Source organism: Mesoplodon densirostris, chromosome 18 (genome assembly GCF_025265405.1).
Source record: "Mesoplodon densirostris isolate mMesDen1 chromosome 18, mMesDen1 primary haplotype, whole genome shotgun sequence".
NCBI lineage: Eukaryota > Metazoa > Chordata > Mammalia > Artiodactyla > Ziphiidae > Mesoplodon > Mesoplodon densirostris.
This window is the reverse complement of record NC_082678.1, coordinates 11,630,470-11,650,458: the sequence shown is the minus strand read 5'-3', so window position 1 is coordinate 11,650,458 and position 19,989 is coordinate 11,630,470. Positions and strand designations below refer to the sequence as shown.

At 45.1% G+C, this 19,989-nt stretch overlaps 1 protein-coding gene and 1 pseudogene across 1 annotated transcript in view; one reads left to right on the top strand and one right to left on the bottom strand.

The window, feature by feature from the left end:
* The window catches only part of ERN1 (endoplasmic reticulum to nucleus signaling 1), an 85,994-nt gene that overhangs the window by 27,250 nt on the left and 38,755 nt on the right, over positions 1-19,989 (top strand). The window contains exon 2 of the mRNA XM_060082605.1: positions 2,385-2,505. Coding sequence (XP_059938588.1) covers positions 2,385-2,505 — 121 coding nt within the window. The remainder of the gene's footprint in view (positions 1-2,384; positions 2,506-19,989) is intronic.
* Positions 11,226-11,502, bottom strand: LOC132478903 (large ribosomal subunit protein eL43-like; annotated as a pseudogene).

Genomic DNA, 19,989 nt, shown 5'->3' with positions numbered 1-19,989 from the left:
ACGAAATTGAGCTATTTGTAGTGAGGTGGATAGACCTAGAGTCTATCATACAGAGTGAAGTAAGTCAGAAAGAGAAAGACAAATACCGTATGCTGACACATATATATGGAATTTAAGAAAAAGACAAATGTCATGAAGAACCTAGGGGTAAAACAGGAATAAAGACACAGACCTACTTGAGAATGGACTCGAGGATATGGGGAGGGGGAAGGGTAAGCTGTGACAAGGGGAGAGAGAGGCATGGACATATATACACGACCAAACGTAAGGTAGATAGCTAGTGGGAAGCAGCCGCATAGCACAGGGAGATCAGCTCGGTGCTTTGTGACCGCCTGGAGGGGTGGGATAGGGAGAGTGGGAGGGAGGGAGACAAAAGAAGGAAGGGATATGGGAACAGATGTATATGTATAACTGATTCACTTTGTTATAAAGCAGAAACTAATACACCATTGTGAAGCAATTATACTCCAATAAAGTCGTAAAAAAAAAAAAAGCATTTGTACCAAAATTCAAACTGTCGCAGTGTAAGCAAGTTGCATTGACCTTTTTTTTTTTTTTTTTTTTTTTTGTGATACATGGGCCTCTCACTGTTGTGGCCTCTTCCGTTGCGGAGCACAGGCTCCGGACGCGCAGGCTCAGCGGCCATGGCTCACGGGCCCAGCCGCTCCGCGGCATGTGGAATCTTCCCGGACCGGGGCACAAGCCCGTGTCCCTTGCATCGGCAAGTGGACTCTCAACCACTGCACCACCAGGGAAGCCCCACATTGACCTATTTTTAATTCAAGACCTACAGGAGCCAGCTGATTGGTGGGACAGTATAGTGACAAAGAAAGAGAAAATCTCATTACAAGGTGGCATTGCAGAGTGGGCCCAGACCTCAAAAGGGTGTTGTCCTAGGAAACCATACCAGCTATCACCTGCTCATGTGTGTGTACACGCATACACACACACAGCTGCTCCCATGGAAACCATGTGGATGAGTGTACTGTTCCTAGCAAAGCTAGAGGATGGGCAGGCCAAAAAAAAAAAAAAAAAAGAATGTGTCCAGTATAATTATAACCACAGTGCACATTAAATTTTGGATTCTGTATTTTTCACATGATAACGTATGCAAGCATTTTTCTATACTGTGGATTCTTTCAAGTGCTATTTTAATAATTACATAATACTCCATTGACTTTGTCATAATTTGTTTCAACCATTTAGAAGTTTAGGTCTTAAAAAAAAAATTGAGGTCTTTCCTGTTTTTTGTGTTTGTAAATGGGCTGTAATGAGTCTTGTTGTGCAAAGAGCTTTTTCCATATCCAGAATTATTTCTTTAGGATGTAGAAGTGGAACTACAGGATCAGAAATATGAGTACTTTTATGCTTTCCAGGAAGATTGCGCTAACTTATAATTTTCATTGCCAATCAACAATGGATGAGAGGGGCTTCCCTGGTGGTGCAGTGGTTGAGAGTCCGCCTGCCAATGTAGGGGACACGGGTTCGTGCCCCGGTCCGGGAGGATCCCGCATGCCGCGGAGCAGCTGGGCCCGTGAGCCATGGCCGCTGAGCCTGCGCGTCCGGAGCCTGTGCTCCGCAACGGGAGAGGCCGCAGCAGTGAGAGGCCCGCGTACTGCAAAAAAAAAAAAAAAAAAAAAAAAAAAAACAATGGATGAGAAAGTGAATTTCACTACTTTTGGCTATTTTCTGTAAAATATGTTTTTTAATTCATTAAGCATAAGAAGTACATTTTGATTTAAATTATATTTTGATTATAAGTAAAGAATAATTTGGATTATGTTTTTTATACATTTTCTTCTATAACATGTCTCTCTCAAAATCTTGGTGTTTTATTATTATATAAACTCTTTATAAGTTTATGAGAACTGTTTTTCCTATTTTGCTTTAAATATTTCCCCCCAATTCCCTGCCTTTTAAAATTTCGTAAGTGCGTGTGGGTGTGTTGGCATTCTTCTTTATCATGGAGTCTTGCAAGATAACCAGGTTTTAGAAGGTAAAATATAACCAAGAGAATGAAGTCAGTTAGAAAGCTGAGCATACTTTCTCTGTTTCAGTGGAGGCTGGCCTTGGATTATTTCAGAATCCCCATCCCTGACATGTTAGGTCATAAGCCCGTGTGCAGGAAGGATTGTTGCTCAGATAGAATAAGGCAACCTGGTTCTAGTCCTGACCCAGCTGTTGTCCAAGATGTTGTCCGTCTTGTCAGTTCAGCAGCAAACCTTGATGGGAACTTAGGCTCGTCAGCCTCGGTTTCTTCATCTGTAAGGTGGTGAATTTTAGAAGGATAACTTTTGGGGTAAGGGAGGGGCCTGTCTGTGGTTGTACATGCCCAAGGTGAAGACTCATATTGACCACGTAGATTCTTCTACCTCTCATTGCAGATTTTTGGAAGTCCCAGCACTGTGACACTTCCTGAAACCTTGCTGTTTGTATCAACCCTGGATGGAAGTTTGCATGCCGTCAGCAAGAGGACAGGCTCAATCAAATGGACTTTGAAAGAAGGTAATTTAGATTTAGTGTTTGGGTAACATGGACATTTACTCAGCTGCTTCCAAGGAAACATTCCAGAAAAAGAGAAAAACAGTTATACATGATTTAATAAAATTAAAAGGGATAATGGAGTCAAGGAGAAGAGAGCGAGCGGTTGCACTCAAAGGGTATGTTTACAGCTTGAGTTGCGATTATCCGCTAAGTGTATCAGGTGAGACAAGCTATATCTTTATCATTATTATTATTATTATTTTGCTTCTGTCTGGATTTCATGTCTGAATGGCTCTAGGCTTTTCTATTAATAGTTCTGGCTGGTTGGTCTTTAGGAAGACATGCTGCTTTAAATTTTTTTTTGAGTTCTAATGATTAGAATCTTGTCATCATAATTACAAGAAGGTATCTTCTCTAACCTCAAATTACTGATTTGTTTTTATAGAGGCTGAAATAACTGAGGGCTGTAAGGTTTGACATTCATCCAAGTTAGTCACTTTCTTGGCTCTTTACATCAAGGGAAGTAGAAGGCTTGTCTCTCATTTGATCTACCATTGCTTCCATTTTATGATCTTGTCTTCCTGGTGATGGTTCGGCAGCGTGGAGTCCCAACAGCTGGGAAATTGTATTCAATTCCCAAAGTAATCTTCCCGGATAAAAGCCAGGCAAATCCCAGGATTGGGGGCTTCAGAGTCATCTCTGTTATTCAGTCCTGTCATAATTCTCCTTTGTCCCTAAATTCAGGTCTGACTGGTATGTTCCCTTCGTCACTAATCTGTGACTCATTATTCTCATGAGCACAACAAGTGTTTTCCCTTCATTAATAAAATGGTCCAAAACAGTATTTTACATGGAAACATATTGGCGTATATAAGAAGGTCACACATCATCTTGTCAATCCAGCAGCAAACCTAGTTACCATCCATAGATGCTGGCAGCTGGGGTACCACAGACTGCCCTGCCTCACCTGCCTCACCTGCTGGGCCTGCCTGGATCAGCCAGGACTTTAAGTGACGGAAAGGACCAGGTCTCTCAGGAGTGTGGGGCCACGAGAAGATGGGAGAGCCCAGTTTCGGCAGTGCCTTACAGTCTCCCAGAGTATTATCTGTGCTCTTTCTCCTCATGTTTATACAGAGTTCTTTATATTTCAGAATTTCTGATGTTGTCCACAGATGAAAATCAACAAGTCACAAAAGGATTGAGATAAACATTTTCACTGTTAAATGTTAGGGCTGTTCCCTCAGTTTCAGTATTCCCAGGCAGGGCATTTTTGCCCCCAAGCCACTTCATTCTTCTGCTTTGCTTTTCCCTACATGTATTGTTGTAAATTGATCTCCAAGTCTTAATTTCTGCAAGTAGCCTCGACTCTATCCAACAAAACCAGGTCTTGCCTCGTTTGTTACTTAGCCAAACATAAGAATCAATTTGGGGACTTCCCTGGTGGCGCAGTGGTTAAGACTCCTCGCTCCCAATGCAGGGAGCCCGGGTTCGATCCCTGGTCTGGGAACTAGATCCCACACGCATGCCGCAACTAAGAGTTCGCCCGCCGCAACTAAGGAGCCCTCCTGCCTCAGCTAAGACCCAATGCAACCAAATAAATAAAAAAAAATTTTTTTTAATCAATCTGTTCTGTCCTGTAACTTAGAGCTTAAAGAATTTGCCTCCTTTTAAATTTAACACATGTTTAGAGAACTTAGTCTATGAAAGATACTGTATGGGGCACAAAAAAGAAAAAGACAACCCCTGTCCTCAGGGAGCCCACAGTCGGGAGGGAGAAATGACAAGTACATAGAACTTCAACCGGGAGCAGCCTTGAGCAACCGCCAAAGAGAGTGCTAGGAACTGCTGTGAGCCCGTGTCCAGCTGCGGGGGCAGGAAAGGCTCCACGCGTTGGAGCTGAGCCTTGGAGGATACATTGACTTTCAGTCGGGAGTGAGGCCTGGAAAGGAGCAAAGGAGGCACCAGGTCTGGGGTGTGGGCACTGGTCCGGTTTGGGAGGAGCTTAGGGATGGAGGTGGAGGGAGGGAGGCAGAGGGGATATTGAGCCCTGTGGTAGCTCTGAGCCATTTGTACTTGAGTGAACAGGAAGTTGGGAGCCATTGAGGCGGCTGAGCAGGTGAGTGACTCAGCAGGTACTCTGCTTCCAGATTAATCCAGCAGCAGTGCATGGGGTGACTAGAGACGTGAGACCTGAGAAAGAGGGGCAGCGGGAAGGGAAGAGGTGGGGAGGATGAGAGGCGCGCCAGCAATAGAATCAGGAGAATCCAGCAACTGGTTATGTAGGCAGAGCAAGGAGGAGATAAAAGACACTTAAAGGCAGAATTGGAGAAAGCCGATGAAGGCCTAGTAATTTCAAGTAACGAAACTCAATTCAGTGAAATTTCAGTATGTTCTAAGTCTCATTGTTTTTCTGAGAATAAATTGACTTATTTTAGCTAAATTCAGCCCCGGGTAGCCTCTCTGTCTCTATTTCTATACAAAGATTAAAGACGGTAACATATATAGAGACCCTGAGTTTTCAATTTAATTTTAATCTTGCAGTTATAACTGAAGATTTCAAAATTGGTATTTCTAAACCATTAATACGTAAGTAGATTATAAAGGTATCCAGATACTGTTCTAGACCCTGAGGATATAGCAAAATACTTGCCCTCATAGAGCCTTCATTTTATGGGGCGAACAGATACAGAGATAAAGTACATAGTGGTAACTGACAAAGGATTAATCTCCAAAATATACAAGCAGCTCATGCAGCTCAATATCAAGAAAACAAACGACCCAATCCAAAAATGGGCAGAAAACTTAAATAGACATTTCTCCAAAGAAGATATACAGATTGCCAACAAACACGTGAAAGGATGCTCAACATCACTAATCATTAGAGAAATGCAAATCAAAACTACAATGAGGTATCACCTCACACCGGTCAGAATGGCCATCATCAAAAAATCTACAAACAATAAATGCTGGAGAGGGTGTGGAGAAAAGGGAACCCTCTTGCACTGTTGGTGGGAATGTAAATTGTTACAGCCACTATGGAGAACATTATGGAGTTTCCTTAAAAAACTAAAAATAGAACTACCATACAACCCAGCAATCCCACTACTGGGCATATACCCCGAGAAAATCATAATTCAAAAAGTCATGTACCACAATGTTCATTGCAGCACTATTTACAATAGCCAGGACATGGAAGCAACCTAAGTGTCCATGGACAGATGAATGGATAAAGAAGTTGTGGCACATATAAACAATGGAATATTACTCAGCTGTAAAAAGAAACGAAATCGAGTTATTTGTAGTGAGGTGGATGGACCTAGAGTCTGTCACACAGAGTGAAGTAAGTCAGAAAGAGAAAAACAAACACTGTATGCTAACACGTATATATGGAATCTTTAAAAAAAAGGTTCTGAAGAACCTAGGGGCAGGAGAGGAATAAAGACGCAGACATAGAGAATGGACTTGAGGACACTGGGACTGGGAAGGGTAAGCTGGGACAGACGAAGAGAGTGTCATGGACATATATACACTACCAAATGTCAAATAGATAGCTAGTGGGAAGCAGCCGCATAGCACAGAGAGATCAGCTCAGTGCTTTGTGACCACCTAGAGGGGTGGGATAGGGAGGATGGGAGGGAGATGCAAGCAAGAGGGAGGGGATATGGGGATACATGTATATGTATAGCTGATTCACTTTGTTATACAGCAGAAGCTAACACACCATTGTAAAGCAATTATACTCCAATAAAGATGTTTAAAAACAAAAGTACATAGTGGTGATAAGAGCTGTGGAGGAAAGGAAAGCAGGGAAGTGGAACATTGAGTGCCAGGTAGCTGGGCTGAGGTGGGGTGGGCAGGGATGCAATTTAAAACTGGGACCCCCACTGAGAAGGTGCCATTGAGCAAGAACCCTAGGGGGCAGGGGAGTCTTTAGGCAGAAGGCATGGGTTGCGGGGGGCAAAGGTGGATGTGCTTGGCAGGGAGAAGAAGGGCAGAGAAGTAGGAGTGGCTGGAGTACAGTGAGGGGAGGAAGGAGAGAAGTAAGAGAGGAACTGGGAGGCCAGTCATGTTAGGGATGCAGTGCTCCCTTACTGAATGTGTGTGTGTATGTGTGTGTGTGTTTGTGTGTGTATGAAGTACAGTTGACTTACAGTGTTGTGTTAGTTTCAGGTATACAACATAGTGATTCAGTTTTTTTTGCAGATTATATTCCACTATAGGTTATTATAAGATACTGGGTATAATTCCCTGTGCTATACAGTATATCCTTGTTGCTTATCTATTTTATGTATAGTAGTTTGTATCTATTAATCCCATACTCCTAATTTGTCCCTCCCCCGGCCTTCCTGTCCCCTCAGAATATTTATTGTCCCCACCACTGCCTGGAACACAATTTATAGACAGTAACCTACATATGCACACAGTTTTAAAAAGAAATATGTTACCCAACTGGTAATCTGAAATAATAAGAAAGTAGTTTTTAATTACATGTATGTAATTTAACATGTAAAGGCTCAGACACATACTGATACATACCGACACTCCACCTGTGATTGAATGCTGTACCCGTTAACACCAACTAAGAAAAATGCAGACTAGGATGGTGGCCGGATTTCCAAGATGGGGAACAATTCTCATAATATTCCAAACAAAAGAAGTACATCCCTACTTGATTTATACAGTAGTCACATTTTGAGAAGATTCATTGTGTAAACTTGTGCAAAAAGTGCTTTTGTGCTCCTATATAAAGCAGTGTAGGTTGTACACCCAGATAATTGTTAAAGGTTTTTGGCCCACGTGAGTGTCTGGCAGGACATAAGAACAGCCTGCAGATATGGGGCACTTTTCAGCTCTGCAGGGCTACCTAGGATTCCTGGCCCCCCACCAGGAGGGCCCAGTCTCTGGGACCACCAAGAAATGCCCTCACAGATTTCCTGAGCACTGCCTGTCGAGCAGTGCCCTCTCCAAGGAGACCACAGGTATAGGGCCTGGTGGCTGGTGTTAAGGATGTTGTTTTTTTCAAAGCCATTGGAGGAATCTGAGCAGAAGAGTGATATACCCTGGTGTTATGGACTGAATGTTTGTGTCCTCTCCACATTCATATGTTGAAGCCTTAACCCCCCTCAATGTGATGGTATTTGGAGGTGGAGCCTTTGGGAGGTGATTGAGTTTAGATGAGATCATGAGGGTGGTGCCCCCATAATGAGATCAGTGCCCTTATAAGAAGAAGAAGAGACCAGAGCTCACTCTCCCTCCACCACATGAGGACACAGTGAGAAGACAGCTGTCTGCACGCCAGGAAGAGGGCTCTCACCATAACTCAGCCATGCTGACACCCTGATCTTGGACTTGTAGCCTCCAGAACTGTGAGAAATAAATGTCTGTTGTTGAAGCCACCCAGGCTATGGTATTTTGTTATGGCAGCCTGGGCTAAGACACCTGGCCTCTACTTTACAGGATCAGCAGGTGCTGTGTTGAGGCTGAACTGACAGGGCCAGGTGGAGGCTACTGCACTGGTCCAGGCAAGGGAGGACGTGGGCTTGGCCCTGAGTGGCAGTGGGGGAGTCAAACTCAAATGGAAGAAACTTGCTGATGCAAACAGACCCCTTTAAGTCATCAAACTGGAGTTCTGTAGAATATATACCTGTTATTCCACTTCATGGTTTCCTAACTGTTTACTTTTTTCAGGGGCCAACAGACTGGGAGTGTTTTTTTTTTTCTTTCTACAGAGTGGTTTTGGCAGGTGCTTTTGTTCCTCAACCAAACATGTGTCACTGTTCCCAGAAATGGAGATTTCTCACACCACAGCAGCAAACTACACTTAGTACACAAAACGAGTTTTATTTGTTTTCAGAAACTAATTTGAGTCCTGGCATTTTACCTTAGGTGTGATCTTTCTAAGCTGTGATTTTGTAACTGTAGCAGCACCACTGTCTGTCTCTGAAATGTCACCAGTGAACATGGCTGAGTGTGTTTCATTGCTGCACTCCCAGCCCAAATACAAACTGAGAATGTTGCTGTCACGTTTTGTATTAGATTCATTTTACAAAGCTTGCCTTGGCTTGGTGGAGTTAAAGGACTTTCTTCGGTATTGCCACGGCTGGTTTAGGGCTTCTTACGCTCCCCTTGGAATACTAGTTAATGCTAAGTTTGACTCTCAAATCTTCATCAAATTGCAGCTTATTCTGTAGCAACCCCACTCCCATTCCCTTCAGTCTCCTTTCCAGTAATAGTAGGTATGGAGGACTGGGCCTAGTTTATTTAGTTAGTTATTTACTTACTTATTTTTTTGGCTGCGTCGCGTGGCATGTGGGATCTTAGTTCCCCAACCAGGGATCGAACCCGCGACCCCTGCATTGGAAACGCGGAGTCTTAACCACTGGACGGCCAGGGAAGTCCCAGACTGGGTCTAATTTAGAACCATTCTTTACTAACTATAAAAACATGCTGCTCTCCCAGCCAGACAGGTCTAGACTCCTGAGATGTCCCGGAGATTTCTTATGAGGGCAGGATTAAAACAAAATTAGTTATTTGAAACTTGAAGAAAATCTTCCCACATGACTTTCTAAAACCATGTGCCTCTTTTCATAATTCCTACCTGTGCTGATGGTCATGGTGCACCCAGGCTAGAAAAGAGTGACACTGTGCTCCTTGGTCACCACGTCCTGTCCCCTGGACTCATGAAGGGGCTCCCAGATCTGACTACTTCTCCCTGTCCCCCTTTTCAGTGTCTCAGCCCCGCTCTCAACATCCACTTCCTGGATCCACGTAACAGTTTCCTGACCACCATCCCTGCTGCCTGCCTTATGCTCCCATTCACCCAGCACGCAGCCCTTGGACATACCCTCTAGAAAGATTACTTGGACCGTGCTGCACCCCCTGCTGAAATGCGCTTGGTGTTGTCTGTAGCACTGCTACTCCAAGTGTGGTCTTCCCACCCCTGTTCCTTGTCCACGAGAAGTACAAAAAGGGAGCGTTAGCCTCATCCATGGTGGGTTGGAATTTTCAACAGCTGGCCCTTCACCACAGTTAGTTTGCGAAGCCCTGACCCTGGGGTGGAGTCTAAGCTCCTTAGCACACGTGCAAGGCCCTTCCCAGTCGGGCTCTCACCCCTCTCCAGCCTCAGCTGCTTGTTGCCACCATGATATCCTCTCCAGGTCTCGGAGACATCGGGCCTTTGCTTACGTCCCTTCCCTGCCAGCAGCCTGCAGTGTTGGGCAGGCCCCTGTTTATCCATTAAGACCCCCTTCACATCTTACCTCCTGGACTCCTGCAGGGTGAGAGCCTCCCTCATCGAGCTCCGGAGGCACTTCGTTGAAGCCTCTCTTATGACGCTTCCTGCTTGCTGTGAATTTTGTTTTACATTTATCTTCCTACTGGACTTCTAATTCCTTGAGGGTGGGGTCTCTGGACAGCAAGGGATGCTCTAGTAGACTTCTGAGACACCCAACACTGACTCAGGTCCCAGGGAACCCGGAGAAACAGGTGAAGCTGGGCTTTGCCTCCTCAGGATGTACTGTCATGGAAGTTTCCAGTTCCAGTTTCTGATCTTGAGTTGCACATGGCTTTTTGTGACTTTCTGCAGTTGGTTTTCTGTCCTGTCCTTCAGGCAGTGGACACGTTCCACTGAAGAGTCTGAGATTTGCCCTCAGAGGTGTGAGGGCAACATGAGAAGGGGAGGTTGTGAAAGGGATGCCATTTCATTAGTAGTTCTAATCTGTTTTCTCTTAAGGAATTTTCTAGGCTTAAGATATGCATCACTACCTTTCTCCCTCATTGCTTAAGCACAAAAAAAGGTGTTTATTTGTTCTCCATTGTTTCAGAGGGCTGAAAATTAAGTTTTTGAGAGGGGCTGTGAGAGAGGCCTGTTTCTGCTTTTGAGTCTCTTGAAAAAGTATTTTCTCTCTTTCTCTTTCTTGTGTTTTATATTTTATCATGAAAGATTCTAAACACATACAAACATAGAGATAATTACATAATGAAGCCTCTTGTACCCATTACTCAGCTTCAGTAAGCACCAGCTGGTACCCAGTCTCGTTTCTCTGTACCCCCACACACCTGGGATTTGCTTCAGAATAATACATCTCACCGCACGGAGGGGCTTATAAATAGCAGTCATCACACACAGTAGCATAGGTTTCAGCTCCAGCGGGTGTTCTCTGCAGCATTGCTTGGAATGTATCGGAATACAGTTAGGAATGTTGAAGCACACAATAAAAGGCCAGTTTTGGCTGTGACTTAGTTACTGTCCTCTTGCTCATCTTTGGATGAACACTCCCATGGCTCAAGAATGAATTGTGTGAAGTTAGTGACATCCTGAGAGGCACTGGGGCATAGTCCCAAGCATTAAATTGTCTTATCCTCCTTCACGCTTGGTTATAGTTTTAACTCCTTCACAGCTGGTTATAGCATGCAGTGTGCTTTTTTAGGTCTGAGTTACTTCTGCTGAGGTGAGGATGAGTAAGACCATGGAGTCTGACAGCCTTTGGTATGGGTGGTTTTTCAGATTACGTTGGTATTTCTACAGGATCGTCTTTGTCACACATGACATTTGGTGACTTACAGAGATTACCCTGCAAGAAAACTCATAGCATCTTCCCCCAGTTCTGATGAGATTTGGCATTTCACTGTGGATTTTAGGAGCTTCTGATTAGACGTCCATTTTATTTTATTTTATTTATTTTTGTTACATAAATTAACCCATGCATCATAGGCTAGCAACATTTCAAATGGTGGCGCTTCTACTGGTCCTTCAATTCCTTCAGTCTTCTGATGACAGACCTTACTGTGATGGCAGGTGGTATTGTAGGTCCAGGCACCGCCAGCTACCGTTTTCATGCAGGAGCCACAGTGCCAGATGCCCACAGCTCTTCTCTTCATCTTGGTTTTGCCACGGAAGGAACAAGTGTACTTGGCGTGCTGGCTGATTTCAATTTTCTTCACCATTTTCCTGAGGGAGGCACCATAAGGGGTCCCATATTTACCCACGATTCTGGCCTTCTTGGTGCATTTAGCCATGTCGCCATAACCTAGGTCCGAGCCCAGAGAGCTAGATGTCTATTTTTAAATGCTGTCCTCAAGAAAGCTGAACTTCGAGGAACATTTGAGACTCGCCACCTTACAACTTGGACCTAACAACTTTAAGGGGAGTTCAAGGCGCAGGTAACCAAAGTTCCTTCCCTCTGGAGGGAGGAAATGAGGATTCCCTGATTGGTTCACTGGAGTGCATGAACCATATTGGGAAGACTTAAGTTTTGAGTTAAGGGTGTGTGTGTGTGTGTGTGTGTGTGACCTTGTTTCTACCAATAAGTTTTATAAGAAAACAGTATTCGGCCCTTAAGCATTTTCTTGAGGAAATGGCAGTTTTTGCCTTCAGACGAACCGATCTGGTTTCACCATCAGCTCGGATTAAAATCTCCACGTCCTCTTTAACTCATTCCTTTCCTGCAATTCATTTTTCTGATCAGGACAAAGTCCTGTTGATATTTTTCTTCCCCTCCTGTTTGGTTCCTGCCCACCACCCTCCCTGCCCACCCTCCCCTGCCCCCACTGGCTCAGACCTTCTTACTGGGGTTATGGCATTGCCTTCCTCACTACCCTTTGTGATTCCTTCTTCTTCTCTGTCTCATGCACTGTGTCCCCTGGTGCCTGCCTGTCTCCCCTTCCTTCAGAGACTTGTACCACGTTTCTCTTCTTCTCAGAAGCCTCCAGCTGCTCCCTCCTTAGTGCCCACCACACCACCTCCCAAAGTTTCCACCGCTTTCTTCTCCAAGGTCTCACCCCCTACCATGCAACCACCTTTCTCGTTTTGTTCACAGAAGGAACGAGGCTCTCAAATATTTGGCGTACGGGGATGCTTAGAAGCCGTTGGGACTTCATTTGTGATCTTTTGGTCCTTAAATACCTTTCAGGGGGGCCAACCCAAAACATTTCTGGTTGCTGCTGGAGGTGCACTTAGAAGGGTCTGGTTTGCAGAGTTTCTAGCTGTGTCACGACATCTTACTTGTACCTGGAGAGGTCTCCCGGTCAGAGAGGCAGCTGGTTTTAAATGCCAGGTGTGTTGGGGCCAGCTGGGTGGTTGTGCTTTAGAAAGAAGAGGTGAGGAGGAGCAGGGCAGTGAAGCCAGTGCCCATCTAGATTCCTCAGGAGAAACAGTGTGTTCCAGAAATATCGATGCTCATCTAGGGAAGGGAAGAGAATGATCTCGTAGGGCCCCTTGAGCTCCAGTCAAATGGGCAGGCTGTTCTGGCAGCTTCTGTAATCAAAGCGATCTTATTCCTTCCTACATGAAAGTAAGTGTGCCCAGAGTCTCCTCCAGAGAGGGGCTGTTGGTCCCAAACTGCGGTTTGAGACAATTACTTAAATTGTGGTTGACTTCATCAGAGGCAGTTTTCTGTGTTTAGGGAAGCCTGAAATAGTGCTGACAGGGTCCTTCTTGCTCGTCCCCTGGGTTTCTCTTCTCTCTTCCAGCCCTGTGACATTGTAGGATCAGGCTCTCAAGATATATACTACAGCTGAGGGCGGGCAGGAAGAACAGGCCTTTCTTTTCAACCCCCTGGAAGGGTATTTCTTAAATAGCTTCTTTTTTTTTTTTTATGGTTCTCTTCTTAAAATTGTTTTTCATTTTAGAAAAACTTCAACACACACAAAAGTAAAGAGAATAGTAAGAAAGCCGCATGCACCCAGCCACCCAGCTTCAGTGATGATCCACACATGACGTCCCCCTCCCCCCCATCATTTTGAAGCAAATGCCATATCATTTTTTTCCCATAAATTTAAGTAATTTTTAAATGTGAGTGAACAAACGGAGCTACACCTGGGCAGTTCTTTTTAGCTTTTATCATGTAGGTTTCTGTGTGGAAAAGTCCTTCTTGTTAGGATAAACTTATCAAAATGATTATGTCCCACACGCAGTATTGGATATCTTAAATTATCGACTTCCTTTCATTCTGCAGACAGCATTACCTGCTAAGTATGAGGGGAACAAAGACCCGGGCAATTCAAGCTCTGATTATTCATTGAACTGTCATAAGCCCCAGGCACTTTCCCGTATGTATTTCACAAGAAACAAAATAGATAGTCCCTGCCCTACAAAGTGCTTAAAATTCAATCCAGCCCCCAGATTTTTTAGAACCAGAGAGGCCACATGCAATTAAGTGCCTGTCACCTGAGAAATGTGGTAAGTGCATCATGAGAACTTACCAAGGGAATTAATTCCCTGGTGGTCCAGTAGTTAGGACTCCACACTTCCACTGCAGGAGGCCCAGGTTTGATCCCTGGTCAGGGAACTGAGATCCCACAAGCTGCGTGGCAGCCAAAAGAAAAAAAGAACATACCAAGTGCGGTAGGCGTTCAGTTTCTGATTTCCTGGAGAAAGGGGCATTTGAAGGACAAGCAGAGGTAGATAGATGGAGTTGGGGCAGGTAGTGGTGAGCACAGAGACTGACATGATAGCATGGGCTGAGTTGGGGGAAGAGATGTGACGAAGAAGAATTGGGCCCAGGTTTTACAGAGCCTTGAATGCTTAAGGCCTGTGGTTCCTTTGTGCGCTGAGGGGCCCTGGGAGCCACAGCGAGCTCTCGAGGCACTGCAGCTAGTTTTAAACTTTTAAGAGAAATACAGCAGTACCCCACAAGTGTCAAACACCACGCCTGAGGTAGTTAGTACTTTCAACATTAGATTGCGCTACTTTCCTTTCAAGGATGTGTCTTTGCACGGCTGAGTTTTGGGCTGTCGCTGTGATACACTTCAAATACTACATGAAAATCAACATGGAATGGTAATGAGCGTGGCTGTGTCTAACAGGAGTATAAGATTTGGGATATCTGCAGCGCCCAACAGGTACACACATCCCACTAGTGAGTAATTATGGTTAAGAATGACATAGACGTTTCTCTTTCAGTTTATGTGTAGTGTTATTTTTTTCCACATGGCCTCTACGTTGCGAGGCCCTAAATACTTAGGTCATTTGGACCAAACCACTTAATAAATGGAACCATTTTGGCCTCGGGCCTTGTGAAGAAATTACCGAGACACTAAGGGTGCTGTGAACCAACAAAGTTTGGGAACCTCTGACCTGAGCCACAGAGATAGAAGGTATTCAGTCGGCAGAGGGGAGCCGTTGTGGGATTTTACACGGAGGAAAGACAAGAACAGATTTGCCTTTGACAGCCCTTGGGCAGTGGGTGGAGTGCATGTCTGAGGGGCAGAGGTCCGAGACGGGGAGCTTGGTTAGGAGACTGACGTCGAGCCAGTGGGAAGTGGTGACTGCCACATTTTGGTGAAGGAGAGGAAAAGGAGGACCTAGATTTTTGAGAAACATTTAGTAGGTCTAATCTTATAAAACTCAGGATCTAATTGAATGGGAGAGGGTTAGAATTAAGAGAAGCGGGGGAAGTCAGGAGAACTCTGAGGTTCCAGATTGTGTGACCGGGTGGAAGTGTGGTCAACGAACCGATCTGGGGGATTCAAAAGGAGGAGCAGATTCAGGATGGATGACGGGTTCTGGGGCTGAGAGACTCCATAAGCAGTTGGAAGTGGGACCGGGTCAGGGGCTCCACTGGAGAATGTTGCCAGATGTCATGTGGAGACCTAATGAGAAGGATTTGTCAGTGTTTATTAGGCTCGGCCACTGGAACTTGACACTGACAGTTTTGACCTTATCCTGAGGGTAGGGGCCAGAGAGCAGTGCCTTGAGAAAGGTATGGAAAGTGAGAGGGTGAAACTGAGGATGCGGAGCATTGGTTTCCCGGTATGGCTCAACATCAGAATGACCTCACATGTGTTAAAAATTCAAATTCCCTGGCTCTACCTACAGAATCAACTTCCTGGGGGAAAGACCTAGGAATCAACATTTAAAAAACTATAGGCAAAAAAAAAAAAAAAAAAAAGGTTCTGAAGAACCTAGGGGCAGGACGGAAATAAAGACTCAGACGTAGAGAATGGACTTGAGGACATGGGGACTGGGAAGGGTAAGCTGGGACGGACGAAGAGAGTGACATGGACATATATACACTACCAAATGTAAAATAGATAGCTAGTGGGAAGCAGCCGCATAGCACAGGGAGATCAGCTCAGTGCTTTGTGACCACCTAGAGGGGTGGGTTAGGGAGGGTGGGAGGGAGACGCAAGAGGGAGGGGATATGGGGATATATGTATATGTATAGCTGATTCACTTTGTTATACAGCAGAAACTAATACACCATTGTAAAGCAATCATACTCCAATAAAGATGTTTTTTAAAAAATCTTTCTGGAATTTTGATAGGAATTGCATTATACTTGTATATCAGTTTGGGAAGAATTGGTATCTTTTCTATGTTGAATCTTCTATACTATGAACATGGTATGTCTCTGCATTTTAGATCTTTTATTTCTCTCATCAGCATTTTGAAGTTTTCAACATAAAAGTCTTGTCCCTCTTTTGTTTGATTTACATCTAAGTATTTTTTAAAGAACTGTATATGATACTGTGTTTTTAATTTTGATGTCAACATGTTTATCAATTGATTTTTGTGTGTTAAAAAAATTTTTTTAAAGATAAAAAACTCTAGTCAACTTACACATTGCTGGTGGGAATGCAAAATCGTACAGCCCCTTTTGAGGGCTGTTTGGCAGTTTCTTGTCAAGTCAAATGTAAACAGTATGGCTCAGTCATTCTACTCCCAGGTATTTTCCCAAGAGAGATGAAAATATAGGTCCAAAGACGTGTACACAAATGTTCCTAGCAGCTTTATTCACGTTTTTCCAGCCAAAAATTGGAAATGACCCAAACATCCATCAACAGATAAACAATGGATGGTATGCCCATACAGTGGAGTACTATTCAGCAGCAAAAAAGAACAAACTGATACACTCAACATTATGGGTGAATTTCAGAAACATGATGCAGAGAGAAAGAAGCCAGACAGAAAAGAGAACCTCCTGTATGAATTCCATTTGTGAAATTTTAGAACAAACATAACAGATCTGTCAGTGGTGTCTGGGGTGGGGGTTAGGGTATTGAATCTAAGGGGATATGAGAAGATGTTTCAGGGTGATGGAAATATTCTGTATCTTGATCATGAGGGTAGCTACGTGGATGTGCATGTTTTTCAAGACTCATCGAGGGAATTCCCTGGTGGTCCAGTAGTTAGGACTCTGTGCCCTCACTGCCAAGGGCCCAGGTTCGATTACTGGTCGGGGAACTAAAATCCCACAAGCCGTGCAGCATGGCCCAAAAAAAAAAAAAAAAAAAAAAAGACTCGTCAAACTGTACACTTCAAGTGGATGCATTTAGGAGAGAACGGGGAGCGTGTACAAAGGAGGCAAGGGGACCCCAGAGGTTTGGTGTGTTTGTAGGTAGAGGGGAAGGAGTTAGCCAGAAGGATTTGAAGATCCTTGGAGACAGGATACCGTCTGGGGGCTTTAGATGTGTGAGTGTGAAATATCTGTGAACATGAAGGTGAAAACGTCCTCTTATAGAGATGTGAAGGGAAGGGTGGGGTTGGACCAACCTGGAGGGTGAGGGGTAGGAAGTTCTTGAGAACTCTCTCTGCTCCCCTCACTTCCCCTGTGCCACAGAGGGGAGTCATGTGCGGAGAGGAAAGAGCCTTGAGGCAAGGAGTGAAGGTCCGAAACACCAGCTGTGAGGAACGGGGAACAGAGGCCAACCAGGAAGTAGATAAACATATCTCCTCTGACATGGGGCCCAGCTGGCCATACATATATTTTGGTGTCTCCACAAGTGATTATAGTGTTTTCTTCGGCAGTGCTCAGAAGCCTGGGCAGAGGAAAAGGGGATTGCTAGGTGGATTCTGGGTTGAGGGTTGATAGAGCATAGCTGCTGGATTGTAGGAAGTGATCAGCAATGGATATCCAGGCAGGGCAGGAGTGGAAGTGGGAAGGAAACTAACATTTATCGATTGCCCCATTCAGTAAATATATTGAGCAGCTCCTGTGCGCCAGGCAGTGTTTTAGATGTTGGGGGTATAGCAGGCAGCGAAAGATAAATCCCAGCCCCCTTGGATCTTACAGTGGCCAGAGTCGGACATTAAAAAAATAAGCAAAATATACAGTACTTTGGAGGTGGTAAGTGTCATGGAGAAAAGTTAAGCAGGGAAGAGGGGTAGGGAATCCCGGGGTGGGTGGTAGGAGATGGTCGTGGAAGACCTCTCTGAGATGGTGACATTTGATCAAAGACCTCGGCACAGGGAACAGTAAATGCAAAGGCCCCAAGGCAGGGGCAGGCTTGGCAGTATTCGAGGAATACCCTGTATTCCCGCATGGCATTCCAGCATTCCTCCTCACCAGAATAGAGTGAGGAGAAGATAAGCGGAGAGTGCCAGGGTGGGTGTGGGAGGGTAGGATTGTGTGGGGTTTGTAGGCCACAGTGTGAACATTGGCCTCTACTGAGTGAGATGGGACCCATCAAAGGATTGTGAGTGGCAGGGAAGCATAATCTGATTTACGTCTTTAGAAGGATCAGTCTCTATCAAGGCACTGACTTACGGTCCTAACAAATATTTAACCTTCTTTAATCCACATGGAGATGCTGCATGAGTTTGGTGTTATTATCTCTATTTCTTTTTTTCTCTTCACTGATGAGGAAGTTGAGGCTCAGAGAGATTTGGCAGAGTAGGATTTAAGCATAGGTCTTTCTGATCCCAAAGGGCACACAGACTAGGAGAAAAGGGAGCTCTTGAAAGACAAGGGGTTCCAATGATGTTGAAGGGATGCTGTGAGTAGGAAACAGGATGATGGAATAGACCCCGGAGTTTGGCTTCTGATGGTAGGTGCTGGCGGAGAAATGAGTGTCAACAGAACGGTTTGAGGGTTGCCCGCCTTCTAGGAGAATGGCGTTAACAAAATAGGGTAGTCAGACCAGTCTGGAGAGAAAGATGGAGGGTGTGATTTGGGCAAGTGGCGGTCGAGGTGCTCGCAGGAGATAGTGGAAATGTCCAGTCCGTCCAGAAAGAAGAGCTCGAGAGATGGGGACCTAGCATTTCCCCACTGTGGTTATGGTTGAAGCTACAGAGGTGGATGTGCTCTCGGAGAGAACTGAGGGGAGAACCTGGAAAAGTTCCTCCCTGTTGGAGTAGCGAGTGGGGAGGAGAGGGGAGAGGAGTGGGTGGGAGAGAGAGAGGGAGAGGTGAGGGAAAAATCAGTGCAGTGCAAGGACCACAGAGGCCCGGAGGTGGAGAGACTCAAGGAGGGGAGGGATGAAGCCCGTGGGCTGGGGCAGCAGGCACGTGGGATAGCACGTGGGATAGCCTGCGGGGTGAAGGGTAGAGCTGTTGTTGCCGATGGGCTGAGAGCTCAAGAAGGGAGCATAGTGAAGAGTGCGGTTGGGGTCCAGCGCAGAGGGAGAAGGTGTGAGGTTTGAGCGAGGATGGGATCGAGGATGAAGGCGAGAAAGGTATTCTTGGAAAGACGAAAACGCACTTCTTTTGTAGATACAAGATGTTTACATTTATTTCGAGTCATCTCTGCCTCAGTGAAAAGGAGGATTCGATCAGCGCAAAACAGGAGCCGTGAGTGTCCCCTGACCTCACCCAGGTTTCTCCAAGAGCAAAGGTTGTGCCGTCTCAGGTCTGAGCTGGATGGACCCTGGAGGGGAACCGAGCACAGTGGCTGCTCCCAGGGGAGCAGTGGGCAGATCTGTTTCTGTCTTAATCTTTGAGACCAAACACTGATTTCAGCTTTTTTTTTTTTTTTTTTTTCTTTGCGGTACGCGGGCCTCTCACTGCTGCGGCCTCTCCCGTTGCGGAGCACAGGCTCCGGACGCGCAGGCTCAGCGGCCATGGCTCACGGGCCCAGCTGCTCCGCGGCACGTGGGATCCTCCCGGACCGGGGCACGAACCCGCGTCCCCCGCATCGGCAGGCGGACTCCCAACCACTGCGCCACCAGGGAAGCCCTCAGCTTTTTTTTTTTTTCCCTCTTCTGATAGCTTTACCTTTACCTTGAATAACACCCATTTTTATACTTGTAAAGTAACCCCCCCTTTTTTTTTTTTCCTTCTGAAAGTAAAGCAGCTTTGTGAGATGGCTTTTATCCTTATCAGTCCCCTATAGGTAGAGAGCCTTATTTTGTACCAGTGTTTGTTTATAGCCTTAGGGTTAGGCCACTGTTCCTTTTCACATGGGTGATTTTTTTTTTTTTTTTAAGAGCAAGAATCTTGCCTGATACCAGTTCTCATTATTAAATCCAAAACAACTCCTTTTTCGTGTTAGGCTTTCAGTGCACGTTTTCAGATGGTGCCTTTTGCTGGCCTTTCAAATATTTTTATCTTTTAACCTTTTCTGTTATGGAAAATTTCAAGCATATGTAGAGAGAACAGTAAAATGACAGGCCAGTGTTTGTCAATTCTATCTTTAAACATTTGTCAACAGGCTGCCATTTTTTGTCTTATCTGCCCCCCTCCCATATGGTTTTTTTTTTTTCCTGTAGTATTTTAAAGCAAAGCTCAGGTTCAGATGATTCTTTAAGGGAAAAAAATGTGTGGAATAGGTCATGGTTACACATTTG